Source organism: Dreissena polymorpha, chromosome 2, assembly GCF_020536995.1.
Source record: "Dreissena polymorpha isolate Duluth1 chromosome 2, UMN_Dpol_1.0, whole genome shotgun sequence".
NCBI lineage: Eukaryota > Metazoa > Mollusca > Bivalvia > Myida > Dreissenidae > Dreissena > Dreissena polymorpha.
In genome coordinates, this window is record NC_068356.1 from 53527767 (window position 1) to 53545655 (window position 17889).

The 17889-nt window shown below is 36.0% G+C and overlaps 3 protein-coding genes across 13 annotated transcripts in view; 2 read left to right on the forward strand and 1 right to left on the reverse strand.

Moving 5' to 3' along the window:
- Positions 1–17889, forward strand: part of LOC127867042 (uncharacterized) — a 502500-nt gene that overhangs the window by 196069 nt on the left and 288542 nt on the right. The gene's annotated exons all lie outside the window — the stretch shown is intronic.
- The window catches only part of LOC127867056 (uncharacterized), a 401999-nt gene that overhangs the window by 7466 nt on the left and 376644 nt on the right, over positions 1–17889 (forward strand). The gene's annotated exons all lie outside the window — the stretch shown is intronic.
- LOC127867051 (dihydrofolate reductase-like) overlaps positions 1418–17889 on the reverse strand; it is a 407711-nt gene continuing 391239 nt past the window's right edge. For 5 of the 11 annotated variants that reach the window (XM_052407982.1, XM_052407986.1, XM_052407984.1 and 2 more), the window contains exons 2-7: positions 5549–5713; positions 4927–4973; positions 4344–4461; positions 3784–3913; positions 2460–2569; positions 1418–2206 (exon numbers count right to left, since the gene is read on the reverse strand). In XM_052407982.1, coding sequence (XP_052263942.1) covers positions 2110–2206; positions 2460–2569; positions 3784–3913; positions 4344–4461; positions 4927–4973; positions 5549–5673 — 627 coding nt within the window. In that variant the 5' untranslated portion in view covers positions 5674–5713 and the 3' untranslated portion in view covers positions 1418–2109. Of the gene's footprint in view, positions 2207–2459; positions 2570–3783; positions 3914–4343; positions 4462–4926; positions 4974–5548; positions 5714–6196; positions 6345–7758; positions 7896–17889 lie in introns of those variants that run through there. The other 6 variants (XM_052407990.1, XM_052407989.1, XM_052407992.1 and 3 more) reach the window with 4 other exon arrangements.

Genomic DNA, 17889 nt, shown 5'->3' on the forward strand with positions numbered 1-17889 from the left:
TCGCAACTACTGGATAAAAACATATATCGGTTTTTAAAACACAAACATTTCACCAGAAGATTACCAGAAAGTACGTCATTCAAGATACTCGACAACATATGTTTTCATTTCATGCCAATTTAATTGATCAAGTCATACTTGTTAAAAGCAAGTTTAAAAAATAAACATGTATACACCTTGTCATTGAATTTCATAAAACAAATTCTTATCTTTCTTTTATTGAACCTCAGATTCAATGTATGTGATGTATTAAATTTTTTTTTTTCTTCAAAATGCGTTAAAATTAAATTATTCTTTAAAAACGCACGTATCGCCAAATCAACTGTACCCAAATAGCGATTATAAATGCCCAACAACAATAAAAATATACTTTTAGGCATGACATGTTTTACGTTAATACTAAAGACAACGAAATTTTATCTATGTTTTTTGGTATTGCTAGCGATTGCTTATATGAAAATTATATTCATTGATTGAGAAAAACGTTCACAGAGTGATCCATAACGAACAAAGAAACCAACATGCATTAATGTTATAAATATTGTCTGAAATATTTATTATGTTCTGTTTTGATATTAATAACCTATTGATGTTCGCGTTCGTGAAAAACATCAAGATTGAAAACATTAACCTTAAACATAACTATCTCTACTAATTATGCCATGAGTCTAGGTGACAACATGACAACTCTATCCCCCGGCTGCAGGCCACTGGAGTGTCTGTTAGACTGTGGGGATTCTCCAACGTACATGAAGTACGAAACCGGATCTAATTAGATTGCAATATGCTAGTTGCCCAGAACAAAATATCAATGTACTTATAAAAACTCAACAATGTTGCAACTTATAAAGGGCATCAAATTTCAGCGTTGGTTGCAATGTTTAGTTCTGTAAAGTTAAGGTTAAACAAATCTTCACTGATTCGTACTTCATTGGCCAATTTCTAAACTTATGCGAAATATGTTGATTATCTATATGTAACCAACTTTTTCTGTAGAATTATTAGTGTATTTAAAAACTACAGGTACCTAGCGTAAACGCGAACGTAGCATTTGGTCGTTATTTATACATCTAAAAAGAGGTGGCACCCGTGATTTACAGCCGTGTGTGTATGTTCTGGATCCAAGTACTCATTCAGATCCAACGCATTCGATTTCATGTTCGGATAACTCTCCAGGAATATATTTTGAGACAAGTCATACAACAACGACTTTAAAGCACGAAATATTATTTACCATATACATTATAAGTGAATTGTGTTTGGTTGTCTTTTTAGACAATGTGAAGTAGTTAGTCTTTGAATTTTCACAACGCGAATGATGCTGTTTTCTTGTGGTCACGTACAATGTACATGGTGTATATACCATGACCCGTCAGCCGAATCAGCAGGCATCAATCATCATTAGCAACACCACCGAAACAATCTAATATTTAATAATCAACATACTTATACATGTACCAGACCAAACATTGACATACAATCATCAACGTACAGTTGCGTAAACAAACACAATAATATTGGTGAGTTTAAAAGAACAATTTTTGTTATCGTGTGGAACGCTTTTGAAGGCACGTGTCAATAGTCTGTCAATTCGCAAACAACTTCGCAGCATACATTTAGGTATAAACCAACAAATTGACGTACAAAGCACACATTTTTAACAATGATAGCATAGTTTATGTTCAGAAATGAAATATTATATTTCTCTGCCTCACAATCAAATCCACGCTCTGACGAAACCGAACTGAATGTATCATACATAATACATTGTGTGTGCAGAAAGTGTCCTCCCAGATTAGCCTGTGTAGTCCGAAAAGTCTAATCATGGCCGAAGCTTTCCGCTTGAAAACGGTTTTCATTAACACGAGACTTCATTTTAAAGAAAAGTTTCATCAAAGCTTACCGTGTCTTCCATTACTAGCCTGAGAAAATTGCGCACATACATTAAACCCAGTTTTACAGATTAATGCTCGTGTGTTTTCTTTCCTTTAAATAACGCTTATTTTCAACTTCTTAGTAAAGATAAAATACAGTTTCAGCACGTTAACTGATTATTTAGGATATGGTAAACACTAGTAGCAATACACTGAGTTGGCATCAGTGTATCAATTATATAGAAGTGTTGGATTTCCTTATATTCTGGTATACTTTAAATTCGAAGGAAATACCGTCTTCTTCGTGATAGGTATCGGAAGTGGCGTCGTTTCTGAAAAAGTTAAGAATGGAACGTTTCAGCGCGTGTGTAATTGTGAAGCAACACGGATTTAATTAATCCGTCTGTGTCTTTCACCAAGTATAGCCTTTAAACAACTAATAATTTAATAATTAGCACTACATCGTGTTTATACAAGTTTTTTTATTTAAATGCTTCACTAACTACTTCAAACTCGTTAAGATAACTGGACAAAGTAAGTAAATATATTGAAATTTAAACCGCACATGCGACATGTAATCCCTACTTTACTTCTCGGAAGTCGTCATCAAAAGGCGGGAAAAATGTGTCTGACGGAAAGTCCTTGTACACGTGAGTGAGATAGATTCGTCCACAGAGCGGATGAGACAGGCACTCCTGCAGTAAACAAAACAATTGTTAGACTCGTCTAAGAGAGTGGATAAAGAAGGCGCTACTGTACACATGTAGTCCATCAATTAAATCAATTAAACCCTATTTAAATAGACTCGACCATATTGCAGGTAAGATAGGCATCTTTTAAGTACATTACACATCAGTATTATAGAATCGTTCACAGGTTTTAGACTAACCATCCCCTTGGAACGTTAATGCTCAACAAACGTAATTATAGTAGCTTGTGTCACCCGAATTCAGATGCTTAAATAAATTCACGCTATATTATTTTGAGCATCGAGCATACATACTTTAGCAATATCACTTTATCACGTGGTCGAATGGTCTCAATTCACTTTAGCCTTGCTTCTGGGAAAGCGGACCTAAATCATGTGCATGAAGTGTCGTATCAGATGTGCATCAAGTGTCGTATCAGATGTGCATGAAGTGTCGTGTCAGATGTGCATGAAGTGTCGTATCAGATGTGCATGAAGTGTCGTATCAGATGTGCATGAAGTGTCGTATCAGATGTGCATGAAGTGTCGTATCAGATGTGCATGAAGTGTCGTATCAGATGTGCATGAAGTGTCGTGTCAGATGTGCATGAAGTGTCGTGTCAGATGTGCATGAAGTGTCGTATCAGATGTGCATGAAGTTTCGCATCAGATGTGCATATAGTGTCGTATCAGATGTGCATGAAGTGTCGTATCAGTTGTGCATGAAGTGTCGTGTCAGATGTGAATGAAGTGTCGTGTCAGATGTGCATGGAGTGTATTATCAGATGTGCATGAAGTGTCGTATCAGATGTGCATGAAGTGTCGCATCAGATGTGCATGAAGTGTCGTGTCAAGTTTGCGTAGTCCGTACAGGCTAATGTGAAGTGTCGTGTCAGATGTGCATGAAGTGTCGTGTCAGATGTGCATGAAGTGTCGTGTCAGATGTGCATGAAGTGTCGTATCAGATGTGCGCAGTCCGAACAGGCTAATTAGGGACGTTACTTTATGTATACGTTGAATTTTCGCTACATAACAATAAGGTGTAGTCAGAAATTAGCCTGGGAAAACACACCAAGCACTATACGCACATGCATTATGCTCATGTTTGTTCTGAAAGAGATATTTTGCCTCGAATATTAGGCTTTATAACTATCAGATTATCATATTTTTATTTTGGTATAAGGTTTATTTCAGAAACAATAAGTTATACAATTATTATACCTGGTATATGCCTGCACCACCCATTATCCAGACGCTGTCTACTTTCCCCTTCCGGTTCAGATCTGCGATGTACTCGAGAGCCTCAGGTACACTTTCGGCCACCGTCAGGAGATTCGGGTGTGTCTTGATACTGCAAGCGGAAATGCACATGCGGAATTGCAATATGACAATACATTTGATAATTTGTTACTTTATCAGACACCTTTTTACAAAGAAAATGTGCAGTATTATTTAGCTGATACTATACTTGTACTTGTTGTATTGCTTCGTGCCTAAAATAGTGATAATGATGCTGCTCTATTGTTTCTTAGCCGTTGTGAACTTAAAATGTAATTAAATTAAATAATGATTAATTTGTATTGGCTTTGGTTGTAAATAATGATGCTTTGAAGTCGGGTTTTATTTCCAAGTGTATTTTAGTGACTTTCTACCTTGTTTACATATTTTCATTTTTCGCATGCCATACACAAGTGTTGCTAAGTGCACGGTTTACGGATGCTGACGACATTCAATAATGACAATTGAAATAGCATCGGCTGCAGAACATGAGGTAGACGCACCTTGGGTCACGTGACTGACTACAGACGATGTGATATACGCCTCCATAGCTCGCCTGAAAGTCCGTACATCCCGCCCAGCTCTTACGGCCATGTACATGTATAATCATCAAACTGGAGTCTGGATTAAAATACACTAACTGTAAATGGATATAAAGAACATGAAGGGACTATGAACATAACGCATGTCTTTATTTGAATGACAAACATTAACGATAGTAATCTTGTTTAATCCAATAAACGTTCTTCACAATAACTAAAAATGTGTCTAGGGTTAACTTAATCATGGAAAACGGGAAAACTTAGTCTGGAACACTTTAAATCAATCAATTTAGCCGCTGTGCTATATGGGTCATGTTCTTGGAAAATGGTGCTATTTACATGTGCGTATAGTGTCCGCCTGTAAAGTCCGCAAACTTCCCGCTGATATTCTACTTTCGGTTTAAAGTCTATTCCTAGCGAAAGTCAGTTTAGGTGGAAAGTGTCTTTCCTCATTGCGGACTGCATGGTTAATGTGAGGCGACATTTAAACGAACATGCAATAATACCCGTTTTCACAGACCGAGTCTCATGTTTACAATATTACCTTTCTTGTGTGTGGATGTGGTCTTTAAATAATACTCAAAATCGGCCCTGTAAACAGACATAAACTTGCAAGCATAGTAGGTACAGAAAAATGAGCTTTGTTTTGGGAAAACTGGTCTTAATGCGTGTGCGCAAAGTGTAATCCCAGATATGCCTGTATAAGTGTAGATTGTCATGCCTCTTTCTGAAAAAAGCTGGATATTCGGATAGAAGCGATATCCTTACAGGTAAATTACATATCCGCAAAAAGTGTCGTATCTAATTAGCCAATGGGGACTGTAGTGGCTAAAGTGGGATGACACTTTACGCACATGCATTTAGACCAGTTTTCCCAAAGCGAGATTATATTTTTTCCTGTATTCAATAGTCAAACAACAACGTTGTATATGGACAGCAATTCAAAATGTCGTAAGCAGACAGAGTGAAGATAACCATTTACACATCGATATTTAATTGCTTATTGTAGACGGATTTTTAAGTTCTGTGTACATAAGTTTATGTCTACTCATATATTGTTTCTCCTTTATACGGTAAAAGCGGAATGTGTACACAGGCTAAAATCGGACGATCCTTTTTGCAAATGCATGCAGCCCATTTTTTCCCAAAATTATTCGTATACTTACTTCAATTTTGGCCATGGCAGATCACCCTGGTAGCCAATGCCTCTGTTGTTATGACACATTGCTGCCATCATATTGAAAGTGATTATACCGTTCGTGGTGGAGACATTTTGTTCCATGATGTCCATGGGCCAACGAAAGACTCTTTAATAGTTCGTCACACTGGCCCTGCAAATGATATCAGCTCTGCATTAGTAATGACCATTCGATTGGTCGCAGTTCAATAAATACAACAAAGTAAATGCAACAATTGATGAAACTAAATTCACTAATTTAGTTACATACTCTTTTATCTTTCTTTTAAACGTCCGTATTATTTTAAGTCAAATAATGACGACGATTTCAATTTATAAATCGTTTCAAAATAAATCTGAACACAATATTGTTTTGCGTCGTTTTGCTGTCGTTTATAGACGGACAATATTTGGTTTTATACTAACATCTTTAATACAAAGCATCTTAAAGATTTTCGTCACGTTCAACATAAGTACACCAAATTGCTTTGTGAAGAACCTTTTTGCATGTATACATAATTCATTTATAATCTGCAAAAGGCCATTGGCTGATATCTTTTTAGACACACGTTCACTTTTTATTTATTCTTCAGTAAAAGTGAGGCTTGGCTAGCCATAAAATGTATGAAAAACATACTTTGCATTGGCCGTTCATAGGAGGTGATTCAGGTTTTGATAATTGTATGTCTATGGTGTTCAGTAGTTAACACAGTAGATAAGACCGAAATAAAAACTTCATGAAATAGTTTATGGAGTTCCATTGATTGCTATTTTAAAGTTAAATTTAAAAATACATATTCATCTGCGTGAAAATTTATTTGATTAGTATTAAACATTTTGTATTTTTTACCACAGGAAAAGCACAATGTAATATTAAAAAGTGTTGTTGTATAAATGTTGCATTTCTTTGATAACATGTGCTATACACTGTTTCATGTGTTGATATATGGCTGTTAAAATTGCGCTAGTATAATGTTGATTATAATCTGTGTTATTATCTTTCAACAGTGTCGCTGAGGTTTTCCGAAATACCTTATAATGTAAGTCCAGAATCACAACGCAGAAAATTGGTTAAACAAAACTGCATAATACAATAGATAGTGTCTGTTTAAACTGAAACAAATGAACAGGATTGCGGTGTGCCTTTAACAGTATTATGTCAACGTAAACTCGTGAGATCAATTTGTTTCAATTATCTGATAACTTGTAGGTCATGGCGAGTTCACAATCTTGCGTGAAGTGATTTACGGTACTGGTAGTATACGGACAATGAATAAGAATAATTAGTCTCGCTCTGGGAAAACTGGGCTTAATGCATGTGCATAAAGATTCGTCCCAGATTAGCCCGTGCAGTCTGAAAAAGCTTACCATGGACTACCCTTTCCGCCTATACTGGATTGAGTTGAGAAGAAACTTCCTTAAAGCAAAAAAACGATTGTGTATTACAACAAAGTTAATTCAAGTATTGTCTGAACAGTCTAACCATGGACGACAATATCCGCCTTTACTGGATTGAGTTGAGAAGAAACTTCCTTAAAACAAAAAAGCGGCCTGCACAGGCTTATTCTGGACGAACCTTTACGCACATGTATTAAGCCCCGTTTTCCCAGAGCGAGGCTCACATGTATCATATAGGGCTCGGCAATCATCGCAATAAATAAAGAGCCCCGAGCTACAATAAGGTTTCTATTATGCAGATGCAAATTAAAAAGGGACATGTTTTTGTATATTAGCAGCACGTTAATCAACATATGACGATGGCTTTGATTTATTCAAATAAATATTACAGTCCTGAAGCTGTCTAAAGTGATCACGTGTGTTGTGTACCTTAATCTTATGTGGGAACTACATTTTGGTTATGTTTGATGTGTTAGGTTTTTCACACTGTTTGAGTACCTTAACACATAGTAACATACTGATCGTGTATTTCCTTTTAGTGGGACCATTTCAGATCTGGAAAAATATAAATAGGGGAAAATGCATACGGAACACCTGTTTCAATTTTTTAGTGCCCATTATGGTAGTGAAATTCCTATTTCCAACATAAATAACATCAAAAAAACGAAGTTAATTCAAGTATTGTAAGGGCTAAAATAGCGCGTTTTTATGTATTTAATTTATTTATTAAAAAAAAACACAGTCACGTCCACAACATAAATAAAATTTAAGCCTAAAATCGTAAGGTGAAACATGGCTTACCTAAACCGTATAATACCTAAACGATCCGTTGAATAAAAGACCAATATTTCGTAAACACATGTACACCGTAACTGTCGAGGTTAACATCTATTATGAGTTCACCAAAATTCACACGGAAGCACCCAAACGCGTCACGTACACACGGAAAGTAAATCGTTATAGATTCGACAAATACAGGTTTGCACAGGTGTATTAAAAGTAATGTTTAACATGGACACGCGCAAAACATGCGTGGTTGTTTACTAGCTATGTTAAGGGTGTTTAATATATCTGTTCAGTCAATTTTTTCGGAAAAGTGTTTATTTTTTTACATTTTATTTTCATTTATACATGCAAAGTTGGTAAAGTCTAACACTAATTCATTCACGTTTGATATATATACTTTCCATAAGTATGTCATTCCGTCTGTCTGTCTGTCCTTCCGGCATTACGTTTCCCGAATGGTTTTGCCTTGACGCTTTGATATATGAACCTGTTATAGCTCACCTGAGTACATGTGCTCATGTTTAGCGTTTGTGATCGCCTTTTGTCCGTCGTGCAGCGTCACCATTTGCCTTGTTAACACTCATGAGGTCCCATTTATTGTCCGATCTTCATGGTCAGAAGATTTGTGACAATTCTATCTTGGACGAGTTCGAACATGGTTCCGCTTGTTTGAAAAACATGGCCGCCGTTGGGCGGCGCACTTTTCCTTATATGGTTATATATGGCTATAGTAGATTCCTGTAAACACTATAGAGTACACATCTATTTTCTGGTCTTAATGAAATTTAATCAGAAGATTTGTCCCAATGATATCTTGGTCGAAAAGGTTGGTTGAAAAATATTGCAGCCAAGGGGCAGGGAATTTTTCCGTATATGGCTATAGTAAAATCGTGTTACTCTCTAAAAGTCACATTCATTGCCCCATCATCGTGAAACCAGGTGAGAATATTTGTTGTAATGATATATTGGATGAGTTCCAAAATAGTTACGTTCTATTGAGAAACATGGCTCCAAGAAGGGCGGGAAGTAATCCTTATATTGCTATAGTAAAACCTGTTAGTACTCTAAATGTTTCATTTATAGTTCACTCTTCATGAAACTTGATGAAGATTTGTTCTAATTATTGGACTGCACAGAACAGGTCAGTTCCTTTGTATCTCAAGTGAGCGACTTTGGGACTTTTTGGTCCTTTTGTTTGCTATATGATTCTACATGCATGAGTTACAGATCAAATTCGAGTTTAGATACGTTCCATTTATTTTTGGCAAATTAATTGACTTATACATTTTCTCTATAATAACAGTTTTCTGGACTTTTTACGAAACGGTTATAGATATTTACCTGTTTGTTGGTGTGTGAGTCTTTCTACATTACTGACAAATCAAGTATGAGTTTAACTCCGGTCCTTTGATTTTTGAGGAAGTTAGGGGCCTTTCACTTAGAAATTGTTCTTTATAATACTACTTGTTTTCGGATTTTGTTTCCGAAACTCTTTGAACTATTTACCTGATTTGTTTGTATGTGAGTCTACCCTCAGCAGTTATAGATGAAGCTATAGTTTAGTTCCGTTCGATTTATGTTTGGAGAAGTTATGGACATTAGTATTGGGCTTTTTGCTAGAAGCTTGCAGATATATAACTAATTTTTAGTGTTTCAGTCTGTCAACTGACTTACATGTCAAAGTTGAGTTTTGCTCTTGTCAATTGATTTTTGACGAAGGTACGTGCCTTGGACTGAGAAATGTTCTTTAAAATAATACTTTTCTAGAATTGTCTCAGGAACGCTTTCAGAAACTGACTTCTTTGGTATGTGAGTCTAACAACATGATCAACAGATCAAGTTCAGGTTGTGATTTTTACGAAGTTACGGGCCTTTGAATTAACCAATTTCTCTAAAGCAAAAACTCTTTTCCTTATATTTTTTTGCAACAGCTTTCAGATATGGAAACATTTGCTGTTTAACAAATGAAAAGCACATTTGTGACAATGTTTCGACCAACATGAAGTTGGTCCCTCCCTATGGTATTACACACATACATTTTACGAATCTATATGGTGTAACATTAGTTTAATAAAGGCTGGTATGTGTTAAATCTAATACCATTAGACGTATTCATATTTTAGTTCCAATAGTAAATAATACAATTTAAAACTTACAATTTATCGCTTTCCTTATGTTGACAACTTTAAAAATACTTTGTTTTATAGCATGCCTTTGTCGCTGATGTCTTCATTCAAATTTCAAATGTTCAGTCCTTAGAATCACATTTTCATCCGATTTTTCATATCATTGAAGTGCTATGTAAGTGTTAAGTACTTTGTTCATCTAACAAATTCTTAAATTAATAAAATAATACGTTGAATTATGCAGCTTCAATTAATTAAAAGTCAGATGCATATTAATAAATGTTCACTACTTGTTTCTCTAACAACTTGAGATCATAGAGATTAACATAGTATGTACATGTACTAACGAAAGAATTTCAGAAATAAATCAACTATTCGTGTATTGATTTTTTTTCCGAGTATCTTCATTTATGTAAATGATGTTATTTTACTCGATTATCGTTCACACGATACATCGAATACCGGATTATAGACCACGCGAACATACAAATAAACATATAAGTATAACTTTCACAATTTATACTTTAAAAACGATGGCATATTGGGTATCCGAAACAGTCTTCTTGGGCAATTAATCAACTATATCTTACGTAAAGAAGTTTGATACAAATGCAATATATATTGGTGTTTTAAATACATGGACATTCCAGTACACTTATCATTTAATGTCCGTTTATTGAATCAACTCATGTAAATGAATCCAAATGTTATTATTTTTTATTATTTGAGGACAATGAAACTATTTTCATATTTATGACATATGACATTATATTTAATTTAAACATATTCCAGGTTCAGTGGGAAAATGCCTCCGTTGAAACATGCACTGTAATAAGCTTGCTCGACTATGGTCTGGAGATCATACAGGTTCGGAGAGACGCATACAGGGAGCACTGCAGGCTAAGGACTGCACGGACAAATGGAACAATAACGACTATTATTACGGGTAGCAAGGCTAAGGGGCTGATCCGCTTCCTTGAAAGTGATATGGACATCATGTTTGTACGCAATAATTTCGTTTGTTTCGAAGATTGTATTAGTGCTGATAAATTTCCTAGAGAGATAACCGTGTTTAGATCATACAGTCGTACGAGTTACCCTGGGCACTGTAGACTGCTACTAGAAAGACGCGGTACAACGACTGACCGGAACGTAACCGATGCGTTGTGTGATGATGGGCATGGTCACGAACTCCGGAGCAGTGACTTATTTGTACATAACTGTAGGAAATGTAAATTCATGAAAGGCATAGTACAGCATGATCGCTCGGGGCCGTCAATGCCTAATGCATTGTCCGGTATATTACACACAGACATAGTAGATGCATTTCGTTATCACTGCCCCAGCATCCTGTCTAAATGGGCCGCAAGACCTTGCCACTGGCCGCTACCGGATGTCGTTCAGCAGATCGTATCACTTGGGGCATTCCTTACGCCTGTTGGATTTAAAGGTAGTGAATATCAACATGTTGAATGGAGAGTTTGTTTCAACGCCGGTGAGATCGAACTAGTAAACAATCTTAATGAAACTCAAATTAAATTGTATTTTCTATTAAAAATAGTCGAAAACGATGTTTTAAATCCACATCAGAAAGAAGTTTCATCTTACACGTTGAAAAACATTGTTTTATGGATAGCGGAATATAATCCTCAGTCTTTGTTTCATGAAAGAAGTCTGTTGCACTGATTGCATGTAGCATTGGATGCGCTAAGAGTTGCGTTGGACACCCGAGAGTTGCCGTACTACATGATTCTAGATAGAAATCTGATGGCAGCGTCTGAACTTGATGAGGAACAGCAAACTTCATGGATATCAACGATTACAGAAATGATTAATGAAGGACCCAGGATGATACTAAGACTTCCGAAGATACGACAAGCACTTATCGCTCATCCTGAACCATTTCGATGGTACATCAGAAGGAGAATGGAGCTGGAATTGCTGATGTTCATGAACAATAACAGAATGATCCTCTGCGGGGATGAGAGCGGGGAGGTTGACGAGACAGATGCGATTCTGCAGGCATTATTCAGACGAATGAACGAGGTTATAAAAGAGGTTTGCGTGAGGATGAGAATGGAAGGGAGTCGATTTATCAACGCGGATGCCATTTCTGATAGAATTATGATGTAAAACGTTAATGACGATCAATTGATCATTAACGAGGAACGGAAAACTTTTATTCATACATTTTGAGTACATTTATCTTTGAAGTATCGATGAGTATTGTTGAAAAGAACGTGATAATTCAACGACTTATCGTAAAAGTGATTTCTTCAGTAATTGATGTTTGACTTGCAAACGTACGTTTCACATTTTAAAAATGTGAACTGTTTTACAGATGTTTTGTTTACAGACGGCTGTAGCCTTGTACACAACAATACTTTTGATATACTTTGTTTACAGACGGCTGTAACCTTGACAACAACAATACTTTTGATATACTTTGTTTACAGACGGCTGTAACCTTGACCACAACAATACTTTGATATACTTTGTTTACAGACGGCTGTAACCTTGACAACAACAATACTTTTGATATACTTTATCAAAACAATTTCAATCTTCTAGCTAATCAAAGTTTGTAATATAACGTTGTATAATTGCTACATTTTACATGATCGTACAGTAATATGCATGTATCACCTTTGGAAACTAGCGGTATCATATCAGTGTTTGCAAATGAATCTGATATTATATACTAGCATTTTGTCTATTTATGTAGTTATGCGACTTGTGTTTATTTGAGTATGCGTGTTAGGAAATAAATTATTTTTTTATTAGTCGTATTTCCGTCTTTCGAGCTTTATTTGCACGTGTGTTTTGGTTGGTTTTGTTTACGCCTTTGTACTTATTCAATTTATGTGTTGCTGGTAGTCCACTTGTAATGTTCTTAATGTTCCACTTGTAATGTTCTAATCGCAGTAATCGCAGTACATGAAAAGATAGCATTCTCGTTTTTCTCGTTGATAATAAACAGATATTGTGATCGGCAATATTGTGGACAGCGTATTGAACACATTAATGATGCAGTTATCATTAAAAATGTTGATATCTGTGTTCATTCCTACCTCTTCAATGTCTTCAAAAACGCAATTGTTGCATCCATATATAAGAAACATAGTGCCGTTGTTATTTGCAAATCGAGTAAATTACTTCTCATATGAATTTATTATTGCTCGCGGTTTTGGCAGAACAAGTTAACGTAAACCTTTAATAAACACGGATACACTGATCTCATCAAAACCCATATATTGTATTTTACCTAAAGATACGTAGATATAGATAATCTAGTAATACCGTTAAACTCGTTTTTGCTCTAAACGTATGCATGCTTGTGTTAATTTTATAGCGTTATTACCGTATTGCTTAAGTCATGGGTGTTTTTTGTGTTATTTACCCCTTTATTCTGTTAGCTTCCTATTGCATTTATATAAAATGGCAAGTTTTAAGCAACATTTTCCATGAATTCGCAATAGGTTTAATGCTAAACAAATTATACTTCAGAAGATGAATTTATACGTTTTTTTTAAATGTCGCTTTGATATAACGGACGAAAATTAATCATATTTTATTGTATTTCGAATACAATATGAGATCTTATTGATAGTATTAGCACTGTTGTTGTTAATTCATTGATCAAAATAAAGTCTCTTCTATTTTTTGCCTTACAAATTGTGTTGTTTTGAGTGACTTTTGTCGTTGTAGGTTCAGTTATTCATTGTTATTTAGATACTATCGTTAGCGATATTTTAATAAATATAAACTTATAATTGTCAAAAATAGGAATTCAGAACTTTTCTTTTTTCGTCATTCGTGGTTGACGGCCTCTTTAATTCAAGAATATTTAATACATTTCTGGTTACGCATCTCACAATTAAATGATTGTGTTTAATGGTTAATAGCGGAATCTCGATGTTATACTACTAGTATATATACAGTCAATTGTGTGTGTAAAATACCTAGTAACCATTGTAAGAGGACGTTGCTTGAATGTAGAAGGACGGTCTGAAATTTACTAATCAATGCGCTGAAGGCACTGAAGTTGTTTGCCATTGCATAATCTTAGACGCAACTCAGTTTTCAAAATTATGTTATAGCTGTTGTAGTCTAGCCGGTGGAGTTAATACAACTCAAGGCGTATGCGGCTACATGTTTATTCAGTAATGTCTAAGCTGCAAGTGTTCAACAAACTGTATAGCATATTCATATATAAAGACAACTCTTACGGATAAAGTTAAGTATAGGTAAGTATAATACAGTGATGTCCCTTAAACTATTCATTAGATTATGGAACATCCCTTCTTTTCAAATAAATGTTTTCTTGGGAAAATATTTATCTGTATCTGTGTATCCACCGTTAGTGTAGTATTCCATCTATCCGTATCCGCATCCGTATCCGCAAAATCATCATACGGACGCTATATTCCATTCATCCGCATACGTCGAACGTATCTTTATTTTTGTATATGGAAAAAAACTAAAAATTATAATTGAGATAATTATTATTAAGGACAAGCGTCTATTTAAGTAGATATAAGGTACAAATCATCGTTCTGTCTGTAAAAAATACAAATGGTAAATACCTGACACATCTTCTTTTAGTGCCTTGGCTATGCTATGCTTTTCCAAACATTTGAAGTAAAATCAGTCCCGATATGCAGAACTGCGTTGGTTGTATAATTCCGGGTAATTTATCACGAATTCGATAGTTTTTCAGTTGATTTTTGAGATGACAGCTACTCTCATCGTGCTAAATGCCATCCGTATCTTGTCCGCAGTAGAATGCTCACTTGAGCGTTCTTTTACGGACGCATTTTGCGCGTGCGGATATACGGATGCGGATGAATGGAATAAGCGCAGTGCATTTCAACTTGTTCTATTTTTTGCGGATATGCGGATGCGGATACGGACAGATTCAATACCAGTCTTAGGCTACCATTCCATCTATCCGCATCCGTATCCGCATCCGTATCCGCAAAATCATATTACGGACGCTATATTCCTTTTATCCGCATACGTCGAACGGATCTTTATTTTTGTGTATGGATAAAACTAAAAATAATAATTATTGAGATAATTATTATGAAGGACAATCCGCTAAGCGTGAATTTAAGTATATATAAGGTACAAATCATCGTTCTGTCTGTAAAAGAATACAAATGGTAAATACCTGAAACATCTGCTTTTAGTGTCTTGGCTATGCTTTTCTAAACATTTGAAGTAAAATCAGAGTCCAGATATGCAGAACTTCGTTGGTTGTATCATTCCGGGTAATTGTTCACAAATTCGATAGTTTTTCAGTTGATTTTTTAGATGACAGCTACTCTCATCGTGCTAAATGCCGTTCGTATCTCGTCCGCATCCGCATTAGAACGCTCACTTGAGCGTTCTTTTGCGGACGCCTTTTGCGCGTGCGGATATACGGATGCGGATGAATGGAATAAGCGCAGTGCATTTCAACTTGTTCCATTTTTTGCGGATGCGGATATGCGGATGCGGATACGGACAGACGGAATAGCAGCCTTGGGCTAGTATTCCATCTGTCCGTATCCGCAAAAAAAAATAGAACAAGTACAAATGCACTGCGCTTATTCCATTCATCCGCATATCCGCAATCGCAATAAGCGAGAATTGCAAGATAAGGATCTCGGTTTGCTTGTAAAGATTTTGTGAAAATCCTCTTGATTGTCTAAATACATCTCTCAGCAACAGCGTTGCCCTGGGAGTGTAATGGAGATTATGTGACATGTTAAAAATCCCAATCTTTACGAAAATTGTACTGCATTGTCACTTATCACTTTTAAAGGAATACCATGTGTGGCAAAATGACCCTTTAGTTTGTGTATCACTGTCTTAAAGGAATACAATGTGTGGCAAAATGTCCCTTGAGTTTCTGTATCACTGTCTCACTTCTCATAATGTTCAGCAAACTACATTCAAAATATCTGCTGTAGAGATCGACTATTACAACATAGTTGAAATCATTCCAGTGAAATATGTCAGCAGCAACAACCTGCCATGGTCATTAGGAATTTGATTTGGAATCATAGGTTCCTTTGTGTTACTGTTTCGGTGCTCTAAACAAATAGGACAATTGAGAACTTTGTCTTTAATGTCTTTTGTCATATTGGGCCAAATCATAACACTTCGTGCCCGTTGTGTACATTCCTCAACTTCTAGGTGTTAGTCGTGTATTTTGTCCAACATCAACTGTTCAACCAATTCGTCTCTAAAATTCTAATATGGTAGCAAACATTTTGAAAATTCCTGTCGTTTTTCATGCCAACCATTTATAATGATTTGCCTTAGTGACTGCATTCCAGAGTCAGATTCAATTTTGCTTTTAATCAGTTGCATTTTCTGATCGCTCATAGCAATATTTTTCATAATCATATGAACATATGAGTCCATATCTTGACAAACGTCAGTCTGTTCGTCCGGCAAGAAATTCCGACTTAGCGTGTCTGCTACTGGAATCTGTTTTCCAGGTATATGCCCTATTTCATAGTCATATTTGGTCAATTGTAATAAGATTTCCTGCAATCTTGGGGGAGCTGCTAGCAAACTTGTCCGTGCTATGCTAACAAGTGGTGTATGGTCACTTTGGACAATTACGTGTCGTCCGTTTGTCATTTGATCAAACTTTGTCATGCCAAATAATACAGCGTAGAGTTATTTCGTGATTTGTGCATGGTTTCGTTTTGTCTCCGTCAATGCTTTTGAGGCAAAGCAAACAGGGTTGTCGCTTAAAAGTAAAACGCAACCAAGTCCATTTTGTGATGCATCAACTTGCAACACAACATTAACTTTTGGATCAAAATACGAGAGTATTTGTCCTGGGTCTTGAGTAATAACCGCTTGTATTTTGTCTAAGGCAGTTTCATGCTCCGGGTCCACCGGAAAATACTTTCCTTTTTCAACATTTGTCTCAGTGGTCTAGTCATTTTAGCAATAATTTACCATTCCAAGTATTTCTGTTCAGACTTTGACTGTGGAGATGGCATTTCCTGAATTGTCCTTACTTTTGAAGGATCAATTTTCAGTCCATTTTCTGTCAGTACATGGCCAAAGAATGGAATTTCTGTCTTTCCGACTTCAGTTTTGTCGGCATTGAGCTTTAAGAATGATCTGTCGACAACTATCCATCAACAGTTCGAGATTCTTGTCATGTTCTCGTCTGTTACGTCCAAAACAAACAATATCATCTACAATGACCTTGATGTCCTGTAGACCTTCAAGACATTCGTCCATTTTCCGAACAAAAATGTCTTGTGCGCAGTTTATCCCATATGGTAGTCTCAGATACGTTTATCTCCCAAATGGGGTATTGAACATTGTCAAGAAAGATGACCTTTTGTTCAATTTGACAGACCAGTAGCCTGTACGTGCATCAAATTTTGAAAACCCTTTCGCGCCAGTCTGGTCAGGAAAAATGTCGTCAATTGATCTTGATGGATAGTGCGGTCTCATTATAGCGTCATTGAGGTCTTTCAGGTCAATACACACCCGCAAAGAACCACTGGGTTTTTCAACAGGGACATTGGTTAATGTCAAACAGGCACGCAAACACACACTCCTATGAGAATGGACAATCCATGCAAATTGGAATGCAAACCTCATAACAATATGACCAATCACTCTGCAAATTATACACAGGAATCATTGCACCATCAATTGCAACTTGACTTGGCATATACATCTCCAGTTGCAAAGAATGACCAAGTTCAACAACAATCAATTAGAAACCGTCATATTGTGCATACACCACATAGGTTGGGTATGATGGCAATTTAGAACAAAGGCATAACGTTTTGTCTGGAAATGTGCAACAAAATGATGAGCACTTCTGTATTGATGGATATGACCAACATGGGAACTTGAAACATAAACAGGAATAGGCAAAATTTTCCCACCTCATATAGACCCACAACAAATATCTCCATAGAACAGAATAAACCATCTGCTTGTAACTATGACTGATGATATTAGATATTTACCGAGGGATATGTACAGACAT